Source organism: Alexandromys fortis, unplaced genomic scaffold, assembly GCF_014885135.2.
Source record: "Alexandromys fortis isolate MF-2015 unplaced genomic scaffold, M_Fortis_MF-2015_v1.1 scaffold_56, whole genome shotgun sequence".
Classification (NCBI taxonomy): domain Eukaryota; kingdom Metazoa; phylum Chordata; class Mammalia; order Rodentia; family Cricetidae; genus Alexandromys; species Alexandromys fortis.
In genome coordinates this window covers 8,097,462-8,123,207 of record NW_026067935.1, presented here as the reverse complement: position 1 = coordinate 8,123,207, position 25,746 = coordinate 8,097,462, and the positions used below count along the sequence as shown (strand labels likewise).

Here is a 25,746-nt window from a genome sequence, read left to right as displayed (position 1 = left end):
CTGTGCCCAGTGGCTGAGCTCAAGCCCCAGAATCCAGATGACGGAAGGGGAAACCACTTCCAAATCCATTACCAGACATGGTGGTGCATGCCTTTAATCCCAGCACACAGAATCAGAGGCAGGTGGATCTCTGTGAGTTTGAGGACAGCCTGGTGCATCAACAAGTCCCAAGCTAGTCAGAGCCACTTAGAGAAACCTTGCCTCCAAACAAACAAACCATTGAACAGAACCCTTAAGACTCATGCATTGTGAGATACATAAATGATATCTCAAAGGAGCACACAGGTAAATCTAAGTAGAGCATTTCGAATGGGGGTAAAGTGCTCTGGAAAAATCGAGCAAGTTACTGTGATGGGAAGATGTGGCCTGGGAAGCCTTTTCAAGCAGGAGGTAGGGACCCTACAGGCATGGCTCCCCTTTCTAGTTAAGAGGGAGGACAGGAGCCTGGGCTCTGAGAAGAAACTTGGGAAATAAACTCACATCTGTGAGTCCCTTTCCCATGCAGTCTAGACTAGCAATTCTCAAAATGCAGCACTCAGCACCAGCATCTCACAGTGACTCAAAATGCACATTCTCGGGCCCGGCCTAGACCTCCCGATTCAGACTGGACAGCAGTGACCTGTGGTCCGCGTTTTCACAAGTCTCCGTGGCACTCTGCTGTGCACTCGAACCCGAACACTGCCAACACAGATGCCTATCCTCAGAGCTCCCTTCTGGAACCCGCCTGGGTGCTGGGCATAGTGCAGAGCTTCGCAGAGCCTCCTCACCCCAACTTAGCAAACACCCACACTGGAACAAGGTCCCCTGGAGACTTTTATTTATTTATCAATTATTATTAGCATATTAATATCATATATTAATTATATAGCATACTATATATTGATATTTATTATTATATTATCCATTTAGTTCTTTGTACCTGTAGAATATTTTAAACCCTGTGATATTCTACACAAACATCTGGCTTCCTCTTTTTCCTGAAAAGTTGAAGCATTTAACACAGAGTTTAAAAACTTTAAATAACACTGGGCCCATATGCCGTGTGGCAGCATTGGCTGGAGCTGGGGAGAGCGTGTACGTGGCTTTGGCGGTGTCACTGCCCTTGCCACTTCTTTATGTCCTTCAATGTGACCTTCGTCTTTTCTGCCTGGCCCCTGTGGAGATCCGGGTTGGAGAGCCTTGATTCAGCATCAAACTGGCTGATGCTTTTTGCCTGCTCTGGGTCAGCGGCGTTTCATCCCGGGCTCAGGAAGAGGCTCTCGGTGCAGGTCACTGTTTGATCACCCTCGCCGGATAGGACGAGGTTCTGAAGAGGCCGTGGCCATTGGCAAGAAAGAGAGGACGCAATGAATGGTCCCCCGACTGTCCTGGGCATTTTTATTTAGCAGTCGGCCAAAGCACGCAGGATAATCAGACATTGGCCAATGTCCTCCTGTTCTCTGAGCTGAACCTGAGAACATCCGCCCCTGGTGGGATCGAGCTCTCTAGAGGCCTGAAGGGTTATGACGTCAGTATTCTTTTAGAATAGAGTGTTAGCATATTTGTTGTTGAATGAGTACCAGGAGAACTCTTTGGCCAAAAATAAATTGTGGAGCTCTGATAGGCAAGAGAACAAGTTATTTTCAAACAACATCACAAAAGAGAAGGAAATTACAGGCTATATGAGGAATTTGGGAAAATATAGCTTTCTTTTTTACAGGAAGTTAAAGAGTTCACATTATATAACTTTGTCCTCAAGAAAAAAGATTTATGGGGGCTGAAGCAATGGCTCAGTCAGTAAAAAGCTTGCTGTGCAGGCAAGAGGACATAAGCTCAGCTCGCAGGCACCACAGCCAGGCCTTGTGGTGTTTGCCTCGAATCCCAGTGCTGGGCATGCAGAGACAGGAGGATGCCTGGCTTGCTGGGTAGGCAGTCCAGCCAAGCCAGTGAGCAGCAGGTTCAGGGAGAGACCATGCCTGACCAAATAAAATAGGGAGCGGTGGAGAGAGATTCCTGATACAGCCCCCTGGTCTACACACACACATGCACACGCACATGCACAGCACGCACACTCAATAAAGAGGACACACAGAAGATCCTCCTCTGGTAAGCCTAGCCCTAATCCTCACTGATTTATATGTGTGATACTGGGGTATAAGATGTATTTCTCAGGCCAGGCAGTGGTGGCGCCCGCCTTTAATCCCAGCACTTGGGAGGCAGAGGCAGGTGGATCTCTGTGAGTTCAAGGCCAGCCTGGTCTAAAGAGCTAGTTCCAGGACAGGCTCCAAAGCTACAAAGAAATCCTGTCTAGGAAAAAAAACAAAACAAACAAACAAACAAAAACATTTCTCAGGTCCAGAGCAAGTATGAATAAGGATTAGTTTCCTGTGGCTACTGAAACAGATTGCCACAAACAGCTTAAGGCCCGAGGGGAGTCAGAGGGCCTTGCCCTCTCTGAAGGCTTAGGGAGGGGTCTTCTCTTGCTTCTCCCGCTCTGTCAGCTCCAGGAATCGCTCACCTTACAGCTGGACCACTCCAATCTCTGCTTTCGTCCCTGAGTGGTTTCTCTATGGTCTTCGAGTCTCATTTCCATCCTTTAGTTTATAGGGATGCTGCTAAGCAGGGGTGCAGGATTGCCCAGAAGCAGGGGAAGCTCTTCGTGACATTTGCAAAACCGTGTTTCCAAATAAGATCAAATTCACGGTGACAGCCTGGGGTCAGGGGCTTGGACCTATCTTCTCGGGGTCCACTATTGAATCCATTCGGTGCAGAAAAGCATCCTTGTCTAGTGTTCCTCCCTGACTCACACCTGCCTGTACTGACACAGACTCCTAGAGCTTCTCAGACTTTCTGAAACCCATCTTTGGCATTCAGGCCCAGAGGCCCCCTTTTTGAATAGTCTCCCCACATGATCCTTGCCTCTGTGGTGATTTACAATGGCAAGAGCCCGGAAGAAGAAATCCAAGAACTTACAAAATTAATTTTCCCAGGAAGAACAACCACAAGCGTGGAGTGCTGACGCATGCTGGCTTGTGTGTTGGAAAGTGAGTCATTCCACAGAGCAAGAGGAGGGGCCGATCTGAATGAAACAATCAGATTCAAGACAAGGGGAACCCCTTGGCTAGAAGAAGGCACGGAAGTGCCTGAGATTGGCTGATTCAGTCTCAGGGGGTTCGGTTTTCTGTTTGGTTGGTTGGTTGGTTGGTTGGTTGGTTGGTTTGGCTCTTAACCACTGAGCTATCTCTCCAGCCCTTCTTTTGCTTTTTTGAGGCAGGTTTTGACTATACAGTCCAAGCTAGCCTTGAATTCCTTGTGGAGCCCAGGCTGTCCTTAAATTCAAAGCAATCCTCCTGCCTCAGTCTTCCAAGTGTGAAAATAATAGGTTTTGTTGGGTTCATGGGGGTCGTGCAAAGATGGGGACAGGCCACCAAGGTGTGGTAAAACAGAGGCAAACTTTGTTCCAGGAAAAAACATAAAAAAATAAATCTCCATGGGGCTCAAAAAGCTTATCAGCTAGCTGAGACCACAGCCAGAGATGGACTTGTAAGACTGTGGCAAAGGCCGGTTTTCAAACTCCTCCTTTTATAGCAAGCATTAGGCATGAACAAAGGAATTTTTTAAATCTCAAGGTAAAAATCAGATATAAATTGCACTTCTTTGCAATTTCCATTAGCAGAGTTTTTCAGTTAAGCTAGTGTTTGTATCTAGTCCATTGTTTTCCCTGGCATTCCTTGACAGTGTTTACCAAGGCTCTGCACCTCCCCTGGCACTGCAGGGGAGGGTATGGAAAATGCACAACCAAAAAGTCAAAAAGTCACGCACATCCCATCATTTAAAAGTTAACTCAGCCCACATCAGTTGCTGGTCATGAGTTCCCAGGGGTATCTAAAAGCTGATCCTCAGTTTGCTGAGTGACCCTAAGATTGCAGAGGCCGCTTCCGCCTCGCAAACAGAGCTCTGGGTTGTAAAGCGGAGTAGCCCACTGTTAACTGTTAATCCTTAAGCTGCTGACAGTCTGCTCTCTTCTCCTAGGTCTACAACTTTATATTTCTTATTTCTACATTCTTATTTCTGGAATCTACATTTCTTTATTCTTATTCTTGGACTCTTCAGTATGTACCACCATACCCTGCTAAACATGTAGTTTAAATCTTCCTGATTATTTATGAAAAGCAAAATATCACACACACACACACACACACACACACACACACACATTTTAACTTCTGTACCTGTTTGGGGTGGTTGTGATTTGTGACAGGTTAGCTCAAGGGGACTGACATGGAGAAGTCACTGTCACTGGACTTAAGTCTAATGCCCACAAATCCCAGAGGATGGGAGCAGACCACCCCACCCAGGGCTGCAAGAGAGAGCTGGTTTACTCAGAGACAGAGCAAGGGGAGGGGGAGGCAGGCTGGGGAGAGGGCTGAGAGCTGCTGGTTTGAACTCTGTCATCGGGCACTGGGCTACAAGAACTTCCATGAACTCTATGTCTGGCCCTGGTCCTACCCGCCTCTGTGTGCCTGAGGATAGAGAAATTCTGGCTGCTATGAGAATTAGATAGACAAGGCGATGGCAGGGTAGCCAGAACTGGCCTGAAGGTTTGGATGTGACCTTCATAGGCTCAAACAAGACGAGTTTCAGGCTGCTGACCTTTGGTTTGCCTGTGTGGCTAATGATTGGCGGAGAGACAAGCGTAGGAGCTAAGACAGCACAGTCACGACAGAGCCTTGAACTCTCCCCAGTAGGCAGCAGAGGGCTGAGGCTCACGCTTCTTCCCTGCGCGGCTCTAGAAGCCACGCCTGTTAGCACTCGGGAGGCAGAGGCAGGAGAATCTCTGAGTTCAAGGCTAGCCTGGTCTACAGCCAGGGCTACAGAGAAACCCAGTCTTAAAAAACCAGAACAGAGGGAGACAGGGTGGTAAAAGTCTGCCATGATGGCACACACCTTTAACACAGCAGTTGGAGGCAGGCAGATCTCTGAGCTGGCTTGGCTTGGTTTACATAACGAGTTCCAGGAAGCCGGGGCTACATAAAAAGAGACCATGTCTAAAAATAAAAAAAGAGAAATAAACACATTGCCTGAAATTACTCTTTAATGTTTCTTTGCTTATTGTTGATCTTATATTGCCTTAAAAGTTGGATGTTTTCATAGGAAACTAAAAGCCGATTTTTGTTCCTCTGTGATGGTAGAAGCAGGTGAGGTAACCTGAGGATGCTCTTTGGTTTCAATTGGTCAGAGAGTAATTCGAGGGCTGGACTGTACTCTCTCCTCTGCCAATTGTGCAGGCATCAAAAGCCGATGAGGAAGACTGGGTTGGCTGCTGGTTTGCTCTTTCTCCCCAGAAGATACCAGCACGTTCAGCGATACTGTTGTAAATGTGGCTGCTTTTCTCCCATAGATACGCCAAGTACTATAAGGAAAACAACGTGGAAAAACGGACACTGATCAAAGCCTTCGGGATCCGCTTTGACATCCTGGTTTTTGGCACGGTAAGTCTCTCCTTCCTGTGACTGTCTAATTGTGGATGCAGTGAGGCGTGAAAGCTAGCAGCCACAATCAGGAGTTGGCCCCGTGTAATTCACTTGTGGAATGACAAGAGGAAGAAGTGCATTTGGGTTTCTCCTGATGAACAAACCATCTGAAAAAAACATGGAATATGACTGAGGAAAAATTCAAATATCCAACCTTTGTTTGATTCTTTTTTGGGCCAGGCTTTTGCTACAAAGCCAGTTGGCCTTGAATTTTCAATCCTCCTGCCTTATCCTTCTAAATGCTGGGATTTTAGGTGTGCACCACTACACCTAGCTCTAATATTCAACGTTCAGATACTTTAATACTGAGCTAGGGAGATGGCTCAGAGGGTGAAGGGCAAGCATGAGGAACTCAGGGCAGATCCCCCCAGAACCCAGGGAAAAGGCTGGGCATGGCAGTGCGTGCGTGCCTGTAATCTCAATACTGAAGGTAGAGAGAGGAGGATTCCAGGGACTCGGGGCCAGCAGGTCCACTGAGACACTCGTCACAAAAGTAATCACGTGGAATGCAAAAGGATGCTCCAAAATCAACACCTTCTACACATTTGCATGGACCAGCACACTTGTACATACACATGCACACATCACAGACACCACACACGCACACGAAAATAAATAGGCAAAGAAAACCAACCAAATAAATAAACAACACCTGACACTGAGCTGGGGCGTAGCTCAGCTGGTAGAACGTGTGCCTAGGAGAGAGAAGACTGGCTCTGATCTCCAGCACGGGATTGATGCCGCATTGTAACCAAAGAATCAGTGAAATGCAAAGTTGGGTGTGGTGGGGCATGCTTTTAATCCCAGCACTTGTGAGCTTGTGGGCAGCATGGTCTACTCACCAAATTCCAGGCCAGGAAAGGCTACATAACTAAGACCCTGTCTCAGAAGGGACAAGAACTAATAAAATGTAACTGAGCGAATGGAAAGGCCACTGAGAGCGGACCTTGCAGAGACCAATAAGAACCCATATGAGTGTGGACATATCTACTCCCCAAGTTATCCCACACTATGGGAGAGTGTGTCTGAAACCCTCATCTCATGTGGAGGTTCTCCCCTTACTGACCACATCTCTCTAGAGCATTCTAGATGACAGAAAGGGGACACATGATGTCTTGTGGTCTCTGTGACAGTTGAGCACTCAGATGTGTGCCTCAGTGCCTTCACCGTCTTCTGCACCGACTGAAAGTTAACAAGAGAAGGCGCCAGGCGCCACTCTGAGTTCCACTGAGTAATGCTTCCTGCTCTGTTTCAGGGAGGAAAATTTGACATCATCCAGCTGGTCGTGTACATTGGATCCACACTGTCCTACTTTGGCTTGGTAAGAGATTCTCTTCCCCATCCTTAACGAAAGTGATTCAGGCTGGGCAGTGGTGTGCACAGCTTTAACCCCAGCACTTGGGAGACCGAAGCAGGGGGATCTCTGTGAGCTTGAGGCTAGCCTGGTCTACACGGTGAAAGCCAGTATTGAAACACTTGGAAATAGCAACAAAACGAAAGAAAGAAAGAAAGAGAGAGAGAGAGAGAGAGAGAGAGAGAGAGAGAGAGAGAGAGAGAAAGAAAGAAAGAAAGAAAGAAAGAAAGAAAGAAAGAAAGAAAGAAAGAAAGAAAGAAAGACAAAATGTTGATTTGGTGGGAGAGGTCTCACTGGCGCGGTGTTTGCGGTCCACAGGCCACTGTATTCATCGACTTGCTCATCAACACATACTCAAGTGCCTTCTGCAGGTCCGGCGTCTACCCCTGCTGTAAGTGCTGTGAATTCTGTGCGGTCAATGAGTACTACTACAGGAAGAAGTACGAGCTGGTCATGGAGCCGAAGGCGGTAAGGCATACTGCTCCTGTTAGACACCACACACACACACACACAGATTCCTCTAGGCGGCTAAAAACATAGACCATTCATCCCTAAGTGGGTAGGTTCCTTGGTAACCCCAAACAGCTGTCTCTCTGATGAGTTCTTTGGTTTTGAGAAAGAAAAAAAGCAAAAATGGAGAAAGCTAGAAATACAGGGAAGGTTAATTTTTATGTTCCGGCTTTTGTCATTTACTAAATTGGCACAGCCCCTTTCTGGCCCCATATAATACAATGGCTTCAGAGAATAAATCATTTGGCAGTGAAAATAATATTTAAATAGGAGTGTTTAATATCCTGGGTTTTCCATTTCTCTATACATTTCTAGAGAAACCTTTACACAAGATGCACATAGTACATGTGTTAGGACGGGTCACTAAATTTTGTTAAATTATTGATAATGTTTGTTAAATTAATAATCAAAAACTAGTTTAGGAATAGAGCATTTGCTCAGCATGTGTGAGGCCTGGGTTCGATCCCCAGTATTGCTAAATAAATGAATAACTAAGAGGAAGAACAACATCTACCCAAATGTCCACAGGATGAATGGTGAAAGACGCCATAGTAAACAATTCTCCTCACTCAGGTATTATTAGCAAGAAAGAAAATAAAGCCAGTATTGAAACACTTGGAAATAGCAACAAAACGAAAGAAAGAAAGAAAGAAAGAAAGAAAGAAAGAAAGAAAGAGAGAGAGAGAGAGTTGGCTACTTAAACACACCACTCTCTGAAAACATTGAGGTTATTAGTTCCATTGCACAGAAGGCTGAGGCAAGAAGAATAAGGGTTCCAGGTCAACCTGGAGACAAGAGCAAAAAACATACCTGGGAAATTAGATGTGGTGCCTCATGTCCTAGCGCTGAAGACGCTGAGGCAGGTGGATTGCCACGAGTTCAAGGTTAGTCTAGGCTAGAGTAAGACCTCGTCTCAAAAAAAAAAAAAAAAACAACAAAATAAAATAAAATAAAACACACACACTCATATGAACGGAGGAAGGGGGAGTTATACAGAATACATGGTCGAGCTGGGATTGCGCCTGAGGCTGCCCGGCCTCTGAATTTGTCACAACAGCTTAGGTAATGACATCAGCGAATATCCAAGATGCTTTGTCCACGAAGCGAATAAAAGATTCCCAGTTTATAGGCTAAAAAGACAACTGCACACGCAATCTCCGCCTGTACAGTCTCTACATGTGCATTTCATACATGCACATGTGTGTCCTGGACCCACACAAGAGTGCTGGTGGCAGTGGGTGCTGGTGACTTCTAGCCAAGAGCCTAAGGTGGGGGAGAAGCAGCACCTGTCCTGTTTCGATTTTTATTACTTTGGACTTTGTGAGTTGGGTCCACCCCACTCACTTGCCTGCTCCCCGGGAGAAACTGCTGGCTCCTTGAAAACAAGAAGGTTACTTATTTCCCCCCTGGGAGCATTGCCTGTTCTTTTCCAGCAGTCGAAAGCACAGTTCATTGTTTATTGTCCCTTGTCCTCGTGCTCATGATGGGAATAAAAGTCCAGCCAAGCTCAGCGTGGCGGCACTGGCCTGCAATCCCAGCAGTGGGTAGACTGAGGCAGCAGGATGGCGGGTTTGAGGCTAGTCCAGACTAGAGAATAAGACACTGCCTCAAAAAAGAAAATAAGGAGAGAAGAAAGGAGGGGGGAGGAGGGGAGTGAAGGAAGAGAGGAGGAAGAGAAGGAGGGAGGGAGAGAGGGAGGGAGGAAGAAAGGAGGGAAGGGAGGGAGGGAAGGAGGGAGGGAGGGAGGGAGGAAGGGAGAGTTTAGTTTACCTTTGTAATTAAAAACTCCACATGGCCCCACCCATATGAGTGAAATTTAACAAACACATAAACAATTTAAGGGCAACACCACAGCCCCCAGCGTCTATGGACACTGAACTCAGGAGAGCCCAGCACAGGCCACTACACTGTGCTGGGGCCTCGCTGGACTGCGGCCAGGACGGCTCTCCAGTTAGGGCACGTGGGGTTCCGTGTCTGACTCTCCTTCAGGTCTCCTTAGCTTGCTTGTCATGTGGTCGGTGTGGTGAGCAGATGAGGTCACATATGTTAGCACCAGTGATTCCTGTAACTGCACAGGGCAGACTTTTACCCTTCTTTTCCTAGACGTTAAAGTATGTGTCCTTTGTGGACGAGCCCCACATTCGCATGGTGGACCAGCAGCTGCTCGGGAAGAGTCTGCAAGTCGTCAAAGGCCAAGAAGTTCCAGTAAGTGAAAACATTTCGTCTTTTTTTAGGAGATTTTTCTCTTAAATATAAACACTTGTAGATAGTTATATAAATCACAGTTGATGAATTTTAACGAAGTGAACATACTCACGGAACCAGCACCCAGATTGAAAAATTAGTTGTCTGGGAGCTGATGAGAGGGTAAAATGGCTCAGAGGGTGAATGACCTGAGTCATGGGGAAGGAAAGGACCAGTTCAGGCACGTTAGTCTCTGATCTCCTGTGGTACATGTGTGCAGGCATACACACATGCACACACACGCAGGCATGCGCAAGCATGCATACACACAAAAATAAATAATAAAATGATTTAATATAACATGTTTTGGACTAGGAATATAGCTAGCTCGTAGTAGAGTTTTGGGGTTTTGTTTGTTTTGGTTATTTGTTTTTTGAGTCAGGGTTTCTCTGTTGTAGCCTTGGCTATCCTGGAACTCACTCTGTAGATCAGGCTGGCCTCGAACTCACAGAGATCTGCCTGCCTCCACCTCCCGAGTGCTGGGATTTAGCAGAATTTTTTTTAAGTAAATCTTTTTTTTTAAGATTTATTTATTTATTATGTATACAGTGTTCTGTCTGTATGCCTGCAGGCCATATGAGGGCACCAGTCTCATTACAGATGGCTGTGAGCCACTATGTGGTCGCTGGGAGTTGAACTCAGGACCTCTGGAAGAGCAGTCAGTGCTCTTAACCTCTGAGCCATCTCTCCAGCCGGATTTAGCAGTATTTATCCAGAGGAGGAGAGACTGAATATTCCAGAAGTCCCTTTTATGCCTCTCCTGAATTGCCATCTTCCCTTGTAAACAGTCCCTCATCCTACATCTAAAGATTAGATTTCAGGTTTTCGTTATTGTTCATTTGAGGCAAAGTCTCACTATGCAGCCTTGGATGGATTGGAACTCATAGAGGTCTACTTGCTTCCGAATCCTGAGGGCAAGGCTGGGATTAAAGGTGTGCCACAACACCCAGTTTAAGGATTGGTTTTTATTGATTCTAGACTTTTATAAAAGTCCAACTGTACAAGCAAGGTACAGCTGTCTACACCTGTAGTTCCAGCACTCGAGAGGTTACAGGGAAAACACTAGGACCCAGGAGTTCAGACCAGGCTGGGAAACCCAATGAGACCCTATTGCTAAAGAAAATTGAGTTGTATAGTAAAGACTCCGAGTGGACACAGTCTGTTGAAAGTCTGACTCCTGTCACTCAGACTTTTAGTGACTTATCTGACATTGCATATGGTGATAGTTCATTCTCATTTTTGTATAATTTCTGCTTCATAAACATTACTTTTATCTACCGAAGGTCATTTGGGAAGTTCCTAGTGTGGGGGCAAATGCCAATCATGCCATGATGGCAAACATCTGTTGGGTGATTGTCTGAGTCACGGCCAGCATATGTTTCGGTGTTAGAAGATACCAAGAATCAAAGGGCTGTAAGCGTTTGTGTTCCCCACGGTTCCGGTCACTGGACATCTTTGCCAGCTGTATTGATTTCTGTGGCCACAAGCAGTGACCGCAAACCGGGTGGTTAAACAGCCGGTTTGCACTGCAGTCTGGAAGCCAATGGGCTGAGGTTAAGGTGTTAGCAGGGCTCTGGTTCCCCCTGGAGGCTTCGGGGAAGAACCCTCGGGCCAGCCAGCAGCCGCAGCCCTGGCTAGGCCACCAGTGTGGGAAACACAGGCTTCTACCTCATCTCCCGTCTCAGCAGCCAGCTTGTCTAATTCATTCTCTGCCACAGATTTTTGGTAAATGTTTTAACAATGTGGTTATTAGATTCAAGAAAATTCCCTTTTGTGCTTAGCTTGTTTTTTTTTTAATCATAAATGGATGTAGAATTTTAAAATATTTTTTCTTCTTCTTTTGAAATAATTTGTGAGGTATATTTTTCCTGCTATGTGGTGAATTTCAATGATTGATCTAAGTTGGGGGATCCTGGACCTTGAATATCTGGGCAGATGTGGTACTATTGAGAACTACACCCCATGTGACTTCATGACAAAGTCTTGGTGAGCTGCCAGGGAGAATCCTCGACTTTCTAAGCTGCTGGAACTTACTAGTTACCAAGGCTAGGTGTTGTTGTCATTATTGCTGTTTTTACTTTTTTACGTTTGCAGGATCCACCACCCAGCTCTCAAATAAATACACACACAGAAGCTTATTCTTTCTTATGAATGCCTGGCTTTAGTTTGGCTTGTTTCTTGCCAGCTTTTCTTAACTTAAATTATCCCACTCCCCTTTGCCTCTGAACTTTTATCTTTATTTCTGGAGCCCTTTCTATACTTTACTCCGTGACTTGCTGTGTAGCTGGTGGCTGGCGCCTGAGGTTTTCCTCTCTTCCTCTTTCTCTTGCTCCTCGATTTCCCTTCCCAGATTTCTCCTCCTATTTATTCTCTCTGCCTGCCAGCCTTGCCTCTCCTTTTTCCTGCCTCACTATTGGCCCTTCATCTCTTTATTAGACCAATCAGGTGTTTTAGGCAGGCAAAGTAGCACAGCTTCACAGAGTTAAACAAATGCAACATACAAGAATGCAACACATCTTTGCACCATCAAACAAGTGTTCCACAGCATAAACAAATGCAATACTTCTTCAACTAACATTCCCCCACAGCTAGGAATGTGTGTAGGCATGTGTGCATGCTTGTTTGTGTGGATGCATGTGTGTGCAAGTGTCTATGGACTCTAGAAGTTGAAACTACTTGTCTTCCCCAATAACTCTCCGCCATTACTGTTTCAAGACAGTGTCTCTTACTGAACCTGAAGCTCCCTAATTCTGCTGGCCTGGTTGGCCAGGGAGCTCCAGGGAGCCTCCTGTCTCTATGTCCTAGGCACTGGGACTTGAGGTGCACCCAGGGCGGCTTTTTTTTTTTTTTTTTTTTTTTTTTTTTTTTTTTTTTTGGTTTTTCAAGACAGGGTTTCTCTGTAGCTTTGGTTCCTGTCCTGGAACTAGCTCTTGTAGACCAGGCTGGCCTCGAACTCCCAGAGATCCACCTGCCTCTGCCTCCCGAGTGCTGGGATTAAAGGCGTGTGCCACCACCACCCGGCTCCAGGGCGGCTTCTTACGTGATCCCTGGGGACCTAACACAGGTCCTTATGCATGCGTGACAGGCACTCTACCCACCGAGCCAGCTCCTTTTCTTACCACTTTCCATTTTAATATGATGTGCTAGTCTTCGTATTTATTCATAGATTTGGTTAATATTTAGAATTTTTATATCTCATCTTGGGAGGAACTGACCAAAATTCTCATTTCTTATAATGTCCTTGAGGAATTTGGGTAGAAAGTGAACTGTTTGGCTGAGTGTGGTGGTAAATCCACCACAGCGTTTGTGAGGTACAGGCAGGAATATCAGGAGTTCAAGGCCAGCCTTAGATAGTGTGTTTGGGGTCAACTTGGGCTACAAGATACTCTGTCTCAAAAAAAAAAAACTATTTAGTATTTGAGGCGCTACACGTTTGCCACTTGATGGGACATAATTCAGGGATGTTCTGTATGCTCCAATGCCACCAACTCCAGAACTCTTGCATCTTCTCAGAAAGAAACCCCACTCCATCATGTAGCCCCATCCCAATTTCGGCTGCTCCTGCTAACTACTCGCCTACTTCTGGTTGGTCTGTCTGTTCTATATATTTGCATAAGGTGGGTCACACGCTGTGAGATCCTGTGTCACACTTCTTTCAGTTTGCATGGTGCTTTCAAGGCTCATCCATGTGATTGTTTGCCACTCCTTCAGTCGGGTTGTGGCTCAATAACATTCCTGGACAGACAGACTGCCTGCCTAGGTCACCTTTTGTTTTTCTACCCATTAGTTGGTGGATCCTGGGGGTTGTTTTGGCCTTTCATAAATAGTGCTCCTGCGACCATTCACGTATTCGAACTATGCGGTTTGAATGACTTGACTCAGGTCTCCACCCAGAATAAAGGCGCATGCCACATAGACTAGGCATGACAATTCCGGCAACTTTAGGAGCTAACGAATGGGTATGGCAGAGTCTGGCAGGCATGGTAATAGTAGGAATGAGTCAACAGATACCATCTGCTGTGTACTGGGCACTGCCACAGGCCCTGCAGTATGTAACAAGTAAACATCCTTCCTACTTTCCCTTGGAAGACAACAGTCACCAAAGAAACATATTAACTAGCGAGATCTGTTTCGAAGGGGGAGGCTGTCCACTGTCTGGAAGTGATGGAAGCACCCAGGAGGAGACACACCCTCCAAAGGCAGCCAGGGCAAGGGGCCAGGTCCCAGTTGATACCTGGCTTTTCTGAATTTCCTTTTCCAGACATATAAAGTGGAGACAAGCGTTTGTCTTACTAGAGGTTCGTAACATACTAAGGGCAGAAGCAGCTGTCTAGCCCTGATACAGTTAAAGAAGTGATAGCTCCTCCAGTCTCTGTAATATGAAATGTGATTACATAGGTTGATACCGCTTTCGAACCTAAAACCCAAGGGATTGCTGTTGTTGAAGGATCTGGAACCTTGACTTTTGCAGAGGCTTCAGGCGGATATCATGAACCTGTCTCGGCTGTCCCTCTCTCTCCACGACTCACCTCCCATTCCTGGACAACCTGAGGAAGTGCAGCTCCTGTGTAGAGAGGTGACCCCCGGGCCCAAGGACAGCCCAGGCTGGTGCCAGTGTGGAAGCTGCCTCCCGTCAAGGCTCCCAGAGAATCGCAGGGCCCTGGAGGAGTTATGCTGCCGGAGGAAGCCAGGACCCTGCATCACCACCTCAGAGCTCTTCCGGAAGCTCGTGCTGTCCAGACAGGCCCTGCAGCTCCTCCTGCTCTACCAGGAGCCCTTGCTGGTGCTGGAGGAAGAGGCCACCAACCGCCGCCTACGACACTGTGCGTACAGGTGCTATGCCATCTGGCGCTTCGGCTCCCAGGACATGGCGGACTTTGCCATCCTGCCCAGTTGCTGCCGCTGGCGGATCCGGAAGGAGTTCCCCAAGACTGAGGGGCAGTACAGTGGCTTCAAGCATCCCTACTGACATGGCTGTCACACTATGGTGGCTCAGAGCAGCTTCTCTTTGCAGACCGAGAGCCACATTTTCAGATAAAGGGAACTCAGGTTTCCTCCCGTGTAAGCTCTTTGTGTGTTGAAGACCCCGATTAGATCAACCTGCAAGCGCACAAGCCCTCTCCACAGGGATGAGAACCTGGACCTGAGGCTGGAGTCTGAGCCTGGGCTTTAAAGTCTACATAGGCTTCTCATTTCCCAGCCTGCTTTCCCTGAACTAGCCTGAGACCAGATTGAGACGATATAGGTGGATGTCTTGTAAAAGTTTACATAGCTCCATGGATGCAAAGGTCTAACCCTAAAAACAAACCCTTTGGGATTTGAGAATGCCCTGAGAGATAAAAGATGGGCACCAATTCTCTGTCATCCCCTTCCCCAAACCAAACCAACCCTCAAGACCCAAAGACATTGTTTTCCCCTCCCCATTACAGGCAGCTCTGGGCTCCACCCAGTAGTGGGTGTGTCCTTACATCTATTCTAGGACCTTGTTTTAAGAGGCTAACATCTTCCACTTCCTGTCCTTGGACCTCTTGCTGAGGGGAAGCCAGCCCAAGTGGAGAGTGCACAGCCGCCTCTGCCATAGGGAAACCCGAGCTGCCTCTGCAGCTCACCTCCTCTAAGCCCGGCCTCCACACATGGAGAGAAGCTCCCTTCAGGTGATTCCAGACCCTGCTAATGTAGGACTGAAACTGCAGGGGACAGGCTAAGCGCCAACTGCGCAGTCAACCCAGAGGAGCACCTTTCCGTCTTAAGTCATTACGTTTGAGGGGAGGGGGTTGGCACACAGCAATGGGTGACTGGGACACGAGGGGGACATTGAGGCCTGGAGTCACCGCAAAATGCTCTCTTGGGCAGTTGTAAGAGGATTCATTAACTCAATTTAGAAGCCATCAAATCTAACTTATACAAGGTATAGTCTGATCCTCATTGCTATCCGAGGGTTCCAAGTGACTATTGTCAGAGACTGGTAGAAGCCACCTCTGTGTCTTTGACATCCTGGACTCGAGTGTGGAGGCTGTCTGAACACTCCTTTCAAAGGCAGCCCAGACGGCCAGGGGCAGAGTGATTCCAGTGCGAGGCAGGAAGGCTGAGTTCCAGGTCAGCCTGGGCCTCATGGCAAGACCATGCCTTTTTTTATTTTATTTTAAAGATTTATTTTTATGTTCGCGTGTTTTCCTGCACCGTGTACGTGCCTGATGTCTGCGGTGAGTAGAGCGTGTCAGACCCCCTGGAACTAGAATGGCAGGCGGTTGTGAGCCACCAGGTGGATGCTGGGAACTAAACTTGTGTCCCCTGCAATAGCGGCCAGGGCTCCTAACCTCTGAGCCAACTCTCCAGCTTCAAAACTACGTCGTTAAAAACATAAAATAATCGGAATCATTAAAAAGAGGGGGGAGAGGAGCTAGAGGGTAAAAGTATTATTTTCTGCGCAAACAGGAGGACAGCATCCACAGAAAGAGCTGGCTCAGAGGGGGAAGAACTTGCCACCCGATCTGATGGCCTGAGTTCAACCCCTGGAACCTGTGGGGGCAAAGGAGAACCAACTTCTAAAGGTTGTTCTCTGACCTCCACACGTGCTGCACACACACACACACGTACTAATAATAAAATAAATTTAATTTTTGAAGAAAGTCAGTCCCCTTTGCTGTCTTCTACCCTTGCTGAGCATATGCGAGGACAGTCACGGGTTTGGGGTCCTGCCTTGTGCAGGACAGAGACTGTGAGGATGGTCTGAGACCTTCACGGCTACTCCAAGACTAACCAGTGGGAGACTTTTAAAAGCTAGACGCAATAAATGTAAGTTGAAGGGGTGGGGCTGAGACGGCTTAATAATGACGGTGCTTGCTGACAGCCGCAGGGCCCGCCTGAGCCACACTGTGGATGGAGAGAACCGACTCCCACAAGCTGCCTCTGACTTCCACATGCGAACACTGGCACATGACCATCCCCTAAAACATGATGTAACTTTTGAAAACAGAGACTTCTCCTGTAGTGCTTTAAAACAGCACAGAGGAAACCTATTTTTTGACCCCAGAGTTTTATCTGGCTTTAATTAAACTCAGGAATCGTACCAGCTGCACTAGCTTTGGTTTTCATCTCTCCTGCCTTTTTGGAGATATGTTTAAGAAGTGGGCTGTAGGGCTGGGAGGAGGCGGAAACTTTTTTTTCTTATTCTCAATAAAAAAAAAATTAAAAAAAAAAAGAAGTGGGCTGTTTTTGACTTCAGAGTTGAACTTTTTAGTCTAAGGATACTACAGGCATTTGGTTCTGTGGCCTCAGCCTTTGTCCCGATGCCTCGTTCCTAGTGTCCTCACGGCACCTTGTGGAGGCCTCAGATAGTCACTAATCTCTGGGCCTTCCCAGTGTTTTCTCCTGCTTTGGTCGCTGGTGCTCTGGTGAGGGGGACTCTCTACTTTGTGTATAAAATGACACTTGCTGAAGCTGGGCCCATGTGTGTATCTTACTGCACAGGTAATGCCATGGTCTGGGGCCCATTTTGCAGGATCCAGTTCCTTGCTGTTAGATGCATTCGGTTCTGTCCACTACCCAGTACTCATGCCTTCTTCCGGCAGAAGGGAGAGATGCTTCTTGACACAGATGGCCGACTTCATGCAAAACCTGAGATGGATCTGTTTCTCTCTTTCAAGGGAGCCATCTTCTAAGCCTTTCCTAATTTCAGGTTGGCAATGTAAGTTTTCCTAACTGTTTTAGTAATAAAAATTGATTTAAATTCATTTATTTAAGTCTTCTCTTTGATTTCTTTTCTTTTTTCCAGAAGAGTCCTGAGTCTCAATGATTTCATTTATTTTTCCTAGTAGATGAGGCTGCTCCTCCCGAGGATAGACAGACAGACAGACACATAGAGATACAGATAGATATCGATATAAATATAGATAGTGGTCAATGATTTGAGCACTGGGAACTTGCAACCTGTGGTTGCAGAAGGCAAGCGATGCTCTGAGGTCATAAATGGGAAAATCTGACCTATGTGGGGAAATCGAGAGTTCTACCTGAGAAAGGAACAGTTTAGCTAAACTATGCAGAGGAGCACAGAGTGGAGCAGGGTAGAGCATTCCAAGTTGTGCTGAGCAGCATGTGACCTGCATGGGGGAGGGGGGGCATGATATGATGCTATGGGACCACGACATTTTTCACAGACAGCAAGCCGTTCTGTTAAAATCAGCCATGAAGGGTTGTAAGCAAGAGCCTGATAAGATCACATTTACATTTAAAAGCTCACTCTGAGCATGGTGGCACACATCTTCCAGTACTTAGAGACAGAGACAGGCAGATCTCTGAGTCTGAGGCCAGCCTGGTCTGTATAGAAAATTCCAGAGCAGCCAGGGGAATATAATGAGACCCTATCTACACACACACGCACACATAAAAATGAAAAGCCATTCTGAAGCTGAGGCTAGACCTCACTGGTAAACTTTGGGGCCCCAGGTTTAAGACTTAGTACTGAAAGAAAAAAAAATTACTACATAAAATTTAATTCCCAGCAACCACATGGTAGCTCACAACCATCTACAGGGAGATTTGGTGCCCTCTTCTGGCATGCAGGCAGAACACTGAACATAATAAATAATCTTTAGAAAAGATTTGATTGATTTTTTTTGATCTTTGTTTGTTTGTTTGATCTTACTATGTAGCTCTGACTGTCCTGGAACTCTGACCTCACAGAGATCCATTTGCTTCTGCTTTTCTGCCTCCTAAGTGCTAGGATTAAAGTTGTGCACTGCCATGCCCAACAAGAAATATTCTGGAAGTATTTTCAGATTCTTCTCTCTCTTTCTGTCAGTGGCACCAGGTGGTTTATGAGTCAGACCATGTGATCCCAGAGTTCTCAGTGATGTCTCCTCCCCCAGAGACTTTCCTTTCTCAGCTAGCCATTGTTGGGTTAGCTGAACTGCAGCCTGTAAGTCATTCTAATCAATCCGATATGTACAGGTAGATAGATGGGGAGATAGATAGATAGACAAACAGACAGACAGACAGACAGACAGACAGACAGATAGTTCCCATATGTATATCAGATAGATAGATCCCATATGTACGATAGATAGATAGATAGATAGATAGATAGATAGATAGATGATAGATCCCATAAGTACATTAGATAGACATATAGATCCCATATGTACATTAGATAGAAGATAGATAGATAGATAGATAGATAGATAGATAGATAGATAGACAGACAGACAGACAGACAGACAGGAGAGAGTCATTCTGTAAGTTCTGTTACTATAGAGAATCCACCAAAACAACATTGAATACACATTTGGGTAGATAAAGAATAGCCCAGCTCTTCACTGGAATATGAATGTATCATGGAGAAGGACAAACTCAATCACTGAGAGATTTCAGAAAAGGTTAGCAGATTCTTGTATCCACAAATCTAACAAAGGCTCTCATTTAAGTTTTCTGATACCGATTTGTTTTGTGTAGGTCAACGAAATTGTGCTGAACAAACATTCTATGCCTGAGCTACATCCTTAGCCCTTGGTTTTTGTTTTTCTGTGTGTGCTCATGTGGCACATATACACACGCAGGTGCTCATGGAGCCCAGAGGACTGATGCTGAACGTGCTGCGTGCTGTGTTATCACTCTCCACTGTATCCCTTGAGACAGGGTATCTCAGGGAGCCTAAGACCTTGTTGGCCTTGAACTCACAGAGACCCGCCTACCTCTGCCTCCTGAGTGCTGGGATTAAAGGTGTGCATCACCACTGCCCAGCTCTTCTTTTTAATATTTTTTTGACCTGCAAGTTTCTGAGCCATCTCTCCAGTCCCCAGTCCTTAGGTTTGTTTTTTTTGTTGTTGTTGTTGTTTTTTTAAAAGACTTACTTATTTTTATTTTATGTGCATTGATGTTTTGCCCACATGTTTGTGTGAGGATGCCACATTCTTTGGAATTGGAGTTACAGACAGTTGTGAGCTGCCATGTGTGTATGGGAATTAAACCCAGGTCCTCTGCAAGGGCAGCAGCCAGTGCTCTTGATTGCTGAGCCATCTCTCCAGTCCAAGTCCTTAGTTTTTTAAGACAAGGTGTTGCTATGTAGCCCAGGCTAGCCTTGAGCTCTAGCTCCTCAGGAATCCAGCTCCTGAATGCTGAAATTGCAGATGTGTGCCATCATGACCTGTTGTGTGACAAATAATTCTGGGAATCTAATACTTGGATTTAATAGTTCCCTAAAGAAAGGAAAGCAGAGTTGTCCTATGAGTCATCAGTTCTGCTAGGCACACACCCTCGGGCTGAAGCAACGAATCCAATAAAAACAACCGGATCCAGGAGGTTTGGGGGAAGGGAAAGAATCTGATCTAATATATTGTATAAAGTTCTCAAAGAATAAATAAAAAATTAAAGTAAAAACAACCTAGCAGGGCTATAGTGGTACACACCTTTAATCTTAGCACTTGGAAGAGGCAGGCAGATCTCTGTGAATTCGAGACCAGCCTGGTCTACAGAGTAAGTTCCAAGACAGCCAGGGCTACACAGATAAAACCTGTCTTGGAGGAAAAACAAAACAAAAACCCTGAAGAAATGAGGGGATTTTCTTTCTGTTTTGAGACAGGAAACTCACTGTGTAGATCTGACTAGCCTCCAACTCACAGGATACTACTTCCTTCTCTTCTTTCTACCCTCTCCCTCTTGGTGTAGGAGGTCCTTCTGTTTATGTGTTGCTTTCATTGCTTAATGAATAAAGAAACTGCCTTGGCCTTTTGATAGTGCAAACTTGGGTAGGCGGGGAAAACAGAACTGAATGCTGGGAGGAAGAAAGCAGAATAAGAGAGATGCCATGGATCCGCCAGAGTCAGACGCTGGGAATTTTACCTGGTAAGCCACTGTCACGTGGCGATTCACAGATTAATAGAAATGGGTTAAATTAAGATGTAAGAATTAGCCAATAAGAAACTAGAGCTAATGGACTAAGTAGTGATTTAATTAATACAGTTTCCGTGTGGTTATTTCAAAGCTAAGCTAGCTGGGCAGCTGGGACGAACAAGCAGCCCCTCCTCGAAACACCCCCAGGCTTCCTTTTCTTTTCAGAATCTTGTTATCTTTCCTTCTGAGCCTCAATCCTGGCCTTGGCTCTACTTATATACTATGCATATTGCGTATTAACATATTTCATTTGAAAATGGTCTACTAGAAACTATCCCTTGGTCAGGAAGCCAGGAAAAGGGGAGAATCAGACATTTTAGGAATGACAGAGCAGGTACTTACAGAGGTGGGATAGACCAGACGTGGGGAAGGTATCAACCTTACTCTTGGCTTTGTTGGTGTGGGACTGCGGGCTGGACCTTGCCTGAGGTACTGGTTTGGTCTTCATCCAGCAGTTCCTCAGACAGAGCACTAAGGGCAAAGTCCAGAGTTCAGTTCCCTGAACGTGAGCCAGGCTGGTAGGCAGGTGAGCAGATGTGCCCTGAACCCACCCACAAAGTCCAGGACTCCTGCGTGTTACATGGAGTAGTTACATGGAGTCGCTCAGGTTCACCTAGACTGGCTACTGTATCCCTGTAAGAGCAAAGTGGCTGTATAACCCAACATAATGGAGTCACATCTTGGTGAGTGTAAAGCCAAAATAACACAGTCAGAGCATGAAAGATGGGAGGGTGTGTTGCCTGCAGCAGGCAAGGAGACCAGGGTTATTTCCAAAGTGATAAATAACCTTGTGGAACAAAGAAAACATGAGGTCAATACACATCACACAGGGCTGGGCCTATTTCTAGGCATGCTCCCTTAAGGAGTCTGTTCCTGAGCATGCCGAGTTAAGGAGTCCATTCTTGAAGACGCTCAGTTTAAGGTCATGATTTAAAAAAAAAAAAAAAAAAAAAAAAAGACAGTAGAAGGACTTTTGGGTGCATTTACTTCAGTGTCATGGAGAACCCGTGTAAAAGATCAAAGTGATGGGCAGAAGTGCCTCTGGCTGAGCGTGTGCGCATGTGAGCACAAGCATGGAGTTGTTTGTTTCATTTTATATGTATCAGTGTTTTGCCTGCATGTGTGTTTGTGTGTACGTGTGTGTACGTGTGTGCATGTGTGTGCGTGTGTGTATTGTGCACATGGTGCCACCAGAGGTCAGAAAGGGTCACATGCCCTGGTGCTAGGGTTACCGATGGTTGTAAACCGCCATGTGGGTGTTGGGAACTGAACCCAGAATTTTGCTATTCTGCAAAAATAGCAAGTGTTCTTAACCATTTAGCCATCTCTCCAGCCTTGTTTTTGTTTTTGCTGCGTTTGTTTTCCTTTACATTTTTTTTAAATGTATGTGGGTATTTGCCTTGCATGTATACCTTGTGCTCCATGTGTGTGCCTGGTGCCTGTGGAAGCAGAACATGCATCCAGAAGTGAGCAGGACTGGATTTCCTGGAACTGGAATTCCAGCCACTTGACAGCTCCCATGGGGTGCTGGGAACCAAACCTGGGTTCTCTCAAGAGCAGCCAGCTCTTTTAACTACCGAGCCATCTCTCCACCCCTTGGTGATTTGCCTGTTTCCTGACATTTTTATTTTACTGTGTGTGTGTGTGTGTGTGTGTGTGTGTGTGTGTGTGTGTGACTGGGTGCACATGTATGTTGTAATATGAGCAGCGGGCTACATTCCTGGCACCTGGACGCCTGCACGGCTAGCTTTATACCCAAAATAATTACACGGAAACTGTATTCATTTAAACACTGCTTGGCCCATTAGTTCCAGCCTCTTATTGACTAGCCCTTACATATTGATCTAACCCATTTCTAATAATCTGTGTAGTCCACAAGGTAACTTACCAGGGAAGATCTTAACCTGCATCTGTCTGGAGTGGGAGAATCATGGCGACTCGGCTTCTTTCTCCCAGCATTCTGTTCTGCTTACTCTGTCTATCTAATTTTCTGTCCTATTAAAGGGCTAGGGCAGTTTCTTTATTTAACCAATGAAATCAACACAAAACAGAAGACTCCCACATCACGTGTACCATGGTGTACACACGTGTGAAGGTCGGAGGACAACACTCTGAGTCAGCTCTCTCTTTCCACCATGTTGGTTCTGGAAGCAGAACTCGGTCCCCAGACCTGGTGACAAGTGCCTGTATCCATTGATCCCTCACTCTGGCTCTGCCAGAAAGTTTTAGGTGGAACTAAGGAAAGGCTATCTGAAGGAGCATTAACACCAGAGGCTGCCTGTGAAGGCACCGGCCTGGCGTGCTTGCTTGGCAGGTTGGGAAAACTGCTGCACCTATGGTCACAGTGGGTTAGTACTGTGTGTTACCAGGTGACAACTTCTGAATGTTGTCATCAGAAAAGGCCTGGGATAGGCTGTCCTGGAAATGAACGTGGCCCCTCGGCGAATGCAGGAAGCAGAAGCGGCTCCCTCACAGAAACAGAGCCGCCCGCAGAAATGAAGCAGGAAAGGGTGAAATTAGAGCAAGCAGGGCATTTTAGAAGAAGGGGGAATCCTTTTTGGGAAACTGACTTGAACTAACTCGGATCTGCAAAAACCTACATTTACAAAATAAATACCTGGCTGGGTAAGTGGGTTCTGTTTTACAACGGCGTTCACGAGACGGATTCCTTTCAATAGCATCTGGAGAAAACTGTGAACACCTTCTCTTTGTCCTTAGAGACAAGGTCTTGCCATCTAACCCAGGCTGGACTAGAACCTGCTATGTGGCCCAGACTGGTCTGGAGCTCATAAAACTCCAAAGACCGGGCGGGGGGGGGGGGGCTATCCATCCAGAGCTCTGCTCTGAACTACAGAAACCTGTCTAGAATTCATCTTAGTTTTCCTATTTGCAAAAGGAAGAGACTGGACCAAACAGAACCTCTTGGGCCCTTTTAATCTCAAAATGTTCTCTCCGTTGTATAAAATGGATTTGATTTATGCTTGACGTTAAGCATACACAAGGTGCTTAGCGCGGCACCTGGTAAACTGTCAAGAATCTGCTGTGCTGGCGAAAGTCCACACTGTGGCTTCCAAGGCCCCACCTGCTCTGGCCACTGATGACCCCTCAGAGCCTGAGCACCACCGCTTCCTTCCTAGCCCACTGTGCTCAGTTCATTCTCTCTCTGTTCCTGGAACACAGCAAGCTCATCCCTGCTCACGACCTTCATCCTTGCTGTTCTCTTTGCCTAAATGTCACCCCCCCCACACACACACACAAACACACGCAAGATTATCAGAATAAATGACTCAAACATGCTTCTTCCGAGATAGCAGATACACAGAGAATGCAGAACCCTGCCAGGAATGTACTTTCTCTTCTAGGACGTACAGGGAGCATTTATAAAAATAGGCTGTCACGCATCAGGCCATGTACATCACAGTGTTCAATATAGCACAGGACAGGTTCTTCAAGTACATTTCAATGAAACTAAAAATAAATTTTCAAAAGACATATTTCAAAAAATAGTTGGGGCCTCTATAAGTTATTGCTAAATGATTCCTGGAAAAAAAAATAGAGTCAAAGATAATGAAAACACTACAAGTCAAAACAGGTAGACACAACTAAAGAGATCCTTCAAACAGAAAGAAGCCCACAGCTCTAAATAATTCATCCGGGAACTAGAAAGATGGGGGGAAAATAAGTTAAACATTCAACTTAACACACTGGAGAATAATAGAACCAACTATAAGAAATAAAAGGGAGGGCCTGGAGAGATGGCTCAGAGGTTAAGAGCATTGCCTGCTCTTCCAAAGGTCCTGAGTTCAATTCCCAGCAAACACATGGTGGCTCACAAACATCTATCTGTAATGAGGTCTGCTGCCCTCTTCTGGCCTGCAGACATACACACAAACAGAATATTGTATACATAATAAATAAATAAATAAATATTTTTAAAAAAAGAAATAAAAGGGAAATACTAGGGTAGAAATCAGTGAAATGAAAATTTGAGAAAACAAAACTAAAAGCTGGTCATATAAAAAGATTATTAATATAGAGATGTGTCTACGGAAAAACAACAACATCACAGAAGATCTTTAAAGTATCAAGACTGCTCCAAACACGGCTATGAACCGGAGCACTTCCCCGGCTGCATCTGACTTCTCTGCATTGTCCGCTCTCTGCATCTAGGCACTGGAGTAAAAGCCCACAAAGGCAAGGACTTTTGTTTCCTTGGTCCCAGAGACAGCGAGCTCTTCCTAAAGGAGATGTTTCTGTTTGTTTCTGGCAGCTCCGTCCAGCTGGAAGAGACCATGGATCCTGGGAAAGGTCAAGGGATCAGGGCCTGTCAATGGCTCTTTGTTACCAAACCTTGATTATTGCTTGGAGTCACTCAGAGAACTCCGAATGCCTGGCTAGGAGAGCGCCAACTGCACATATCACGTCAGAAAAGCAAAGCAGAGAAATAGGAGGTTTCTGAACCTTTTAAACACTGAATTACCGTATAATCCAGTAAATGTGTGTCTAGGCAGATACTGAAGTGAGCGGAAAGCAGACTGAAGGGACCCTTCCCGATGTGTTCACAGCGGCGTGACCTGATGGAGGAAGGTAATTGGTTAATTATAATAAACCAACTGCTTGGCCTCATAGCTTAGAACATAGGTGGGTGGAATAAACAGAATAGAATTCTGGGCAGAAGAGGAAGTGAGGTCAGACTCTGCTCTGCTTCCAGAGGGACCGAACAGCTCTGCTCTCTGGAGCAGAGACACCATGATAGACGGAGGCTAGAATCTTCCCGGTAAGCGCACCTTGGGGTGCTTACACAGATGATTAGAAATGGGCTAAATTAATATGTGAGAATTAGCCTAGAAGAGGCTAGATAGAAATGGGTCAAGCAGTTAAATGAATACAGTTTGTGTGTTGTTATTTCGGGCATGAGCTAGCCAAGCGGCCGGGGTGTTGGGGACGCAGCCCCGCCGCTCTTATTTCAACAGTGACCCACAGGGAAAAGAGGCCAATGTCTATCGGCGAATCCACGAACGAACGTGTGATGTAGCCCCACCCAACGCAGCTACAGCCAGGGAAAGGGCAGAGGATTGATTAATGCTGAACTGTGATGAATCTCAGAACACAGTGTTGAAAGAAACCACAAACACGAAATGTCACATTATGTCACATACCATGGGTCTGTGTGGAGGAAAAATACAGAATAGGTGAATCCATAGAAACAAAGAGAAAGCAGACTGGGGGCTGCCAGAA

At 46.1% G+C, this 25,746-nt stretch overlaps 1 protein-coding gene and 1 long non-coding RNA gene across 2 annotated transcripts in view; one reads left to right on the top strand and one right to left on the bottom strand.

Annotated features, from left to right (window-relative positions):
* The window catches only part of P2rx7 (purinergic receptor P2X 7), a 39,775-nt gene extending 22,421 nt beyond the window's left edge, over nt 1-17,354 (top strand). The window contains exons 9-13 of the mRNA XM_050146218.1: nt 5,381-5,471; nt 6,769-6,834; nt 7,186-7,335; nt 9,481-9,582; nt 14,093-17,354. Coding sequence (XP_050002175.1) covers nt 5,381-5,471; nt 6,769-6,834; nt 7,186-7,335; nt 9,481-9,582; nt 14,093-14,590 — 907 coding nt within the window. The 3' untranslated portion in view covers nt 14,591-17,354. The remainder of the gene's footprint in view (nt 1-5,380; nt 5,472-6,768; nt 6,835-7,185; nt 7,336-9,480; nt 9,583-14,092) is intronic.
* Nucleotides 5,479-22,456, bottom strand: LOC126504177 (uncharacterized). Its single transcript, XR_007592529.1, has 3 exons — nt 22,397-22,456; nt 20,851-20,979; nt 5,479-5,620 (listed from the first exon to the last, which is right to left on the bottom strand). It is a non-coding gene; the product is annotated as an uncharacterized lncRNA (long non-coding RNA).
* Nucleotides 22,457-25,746: the final 3,290 nt, after the last annotated feature.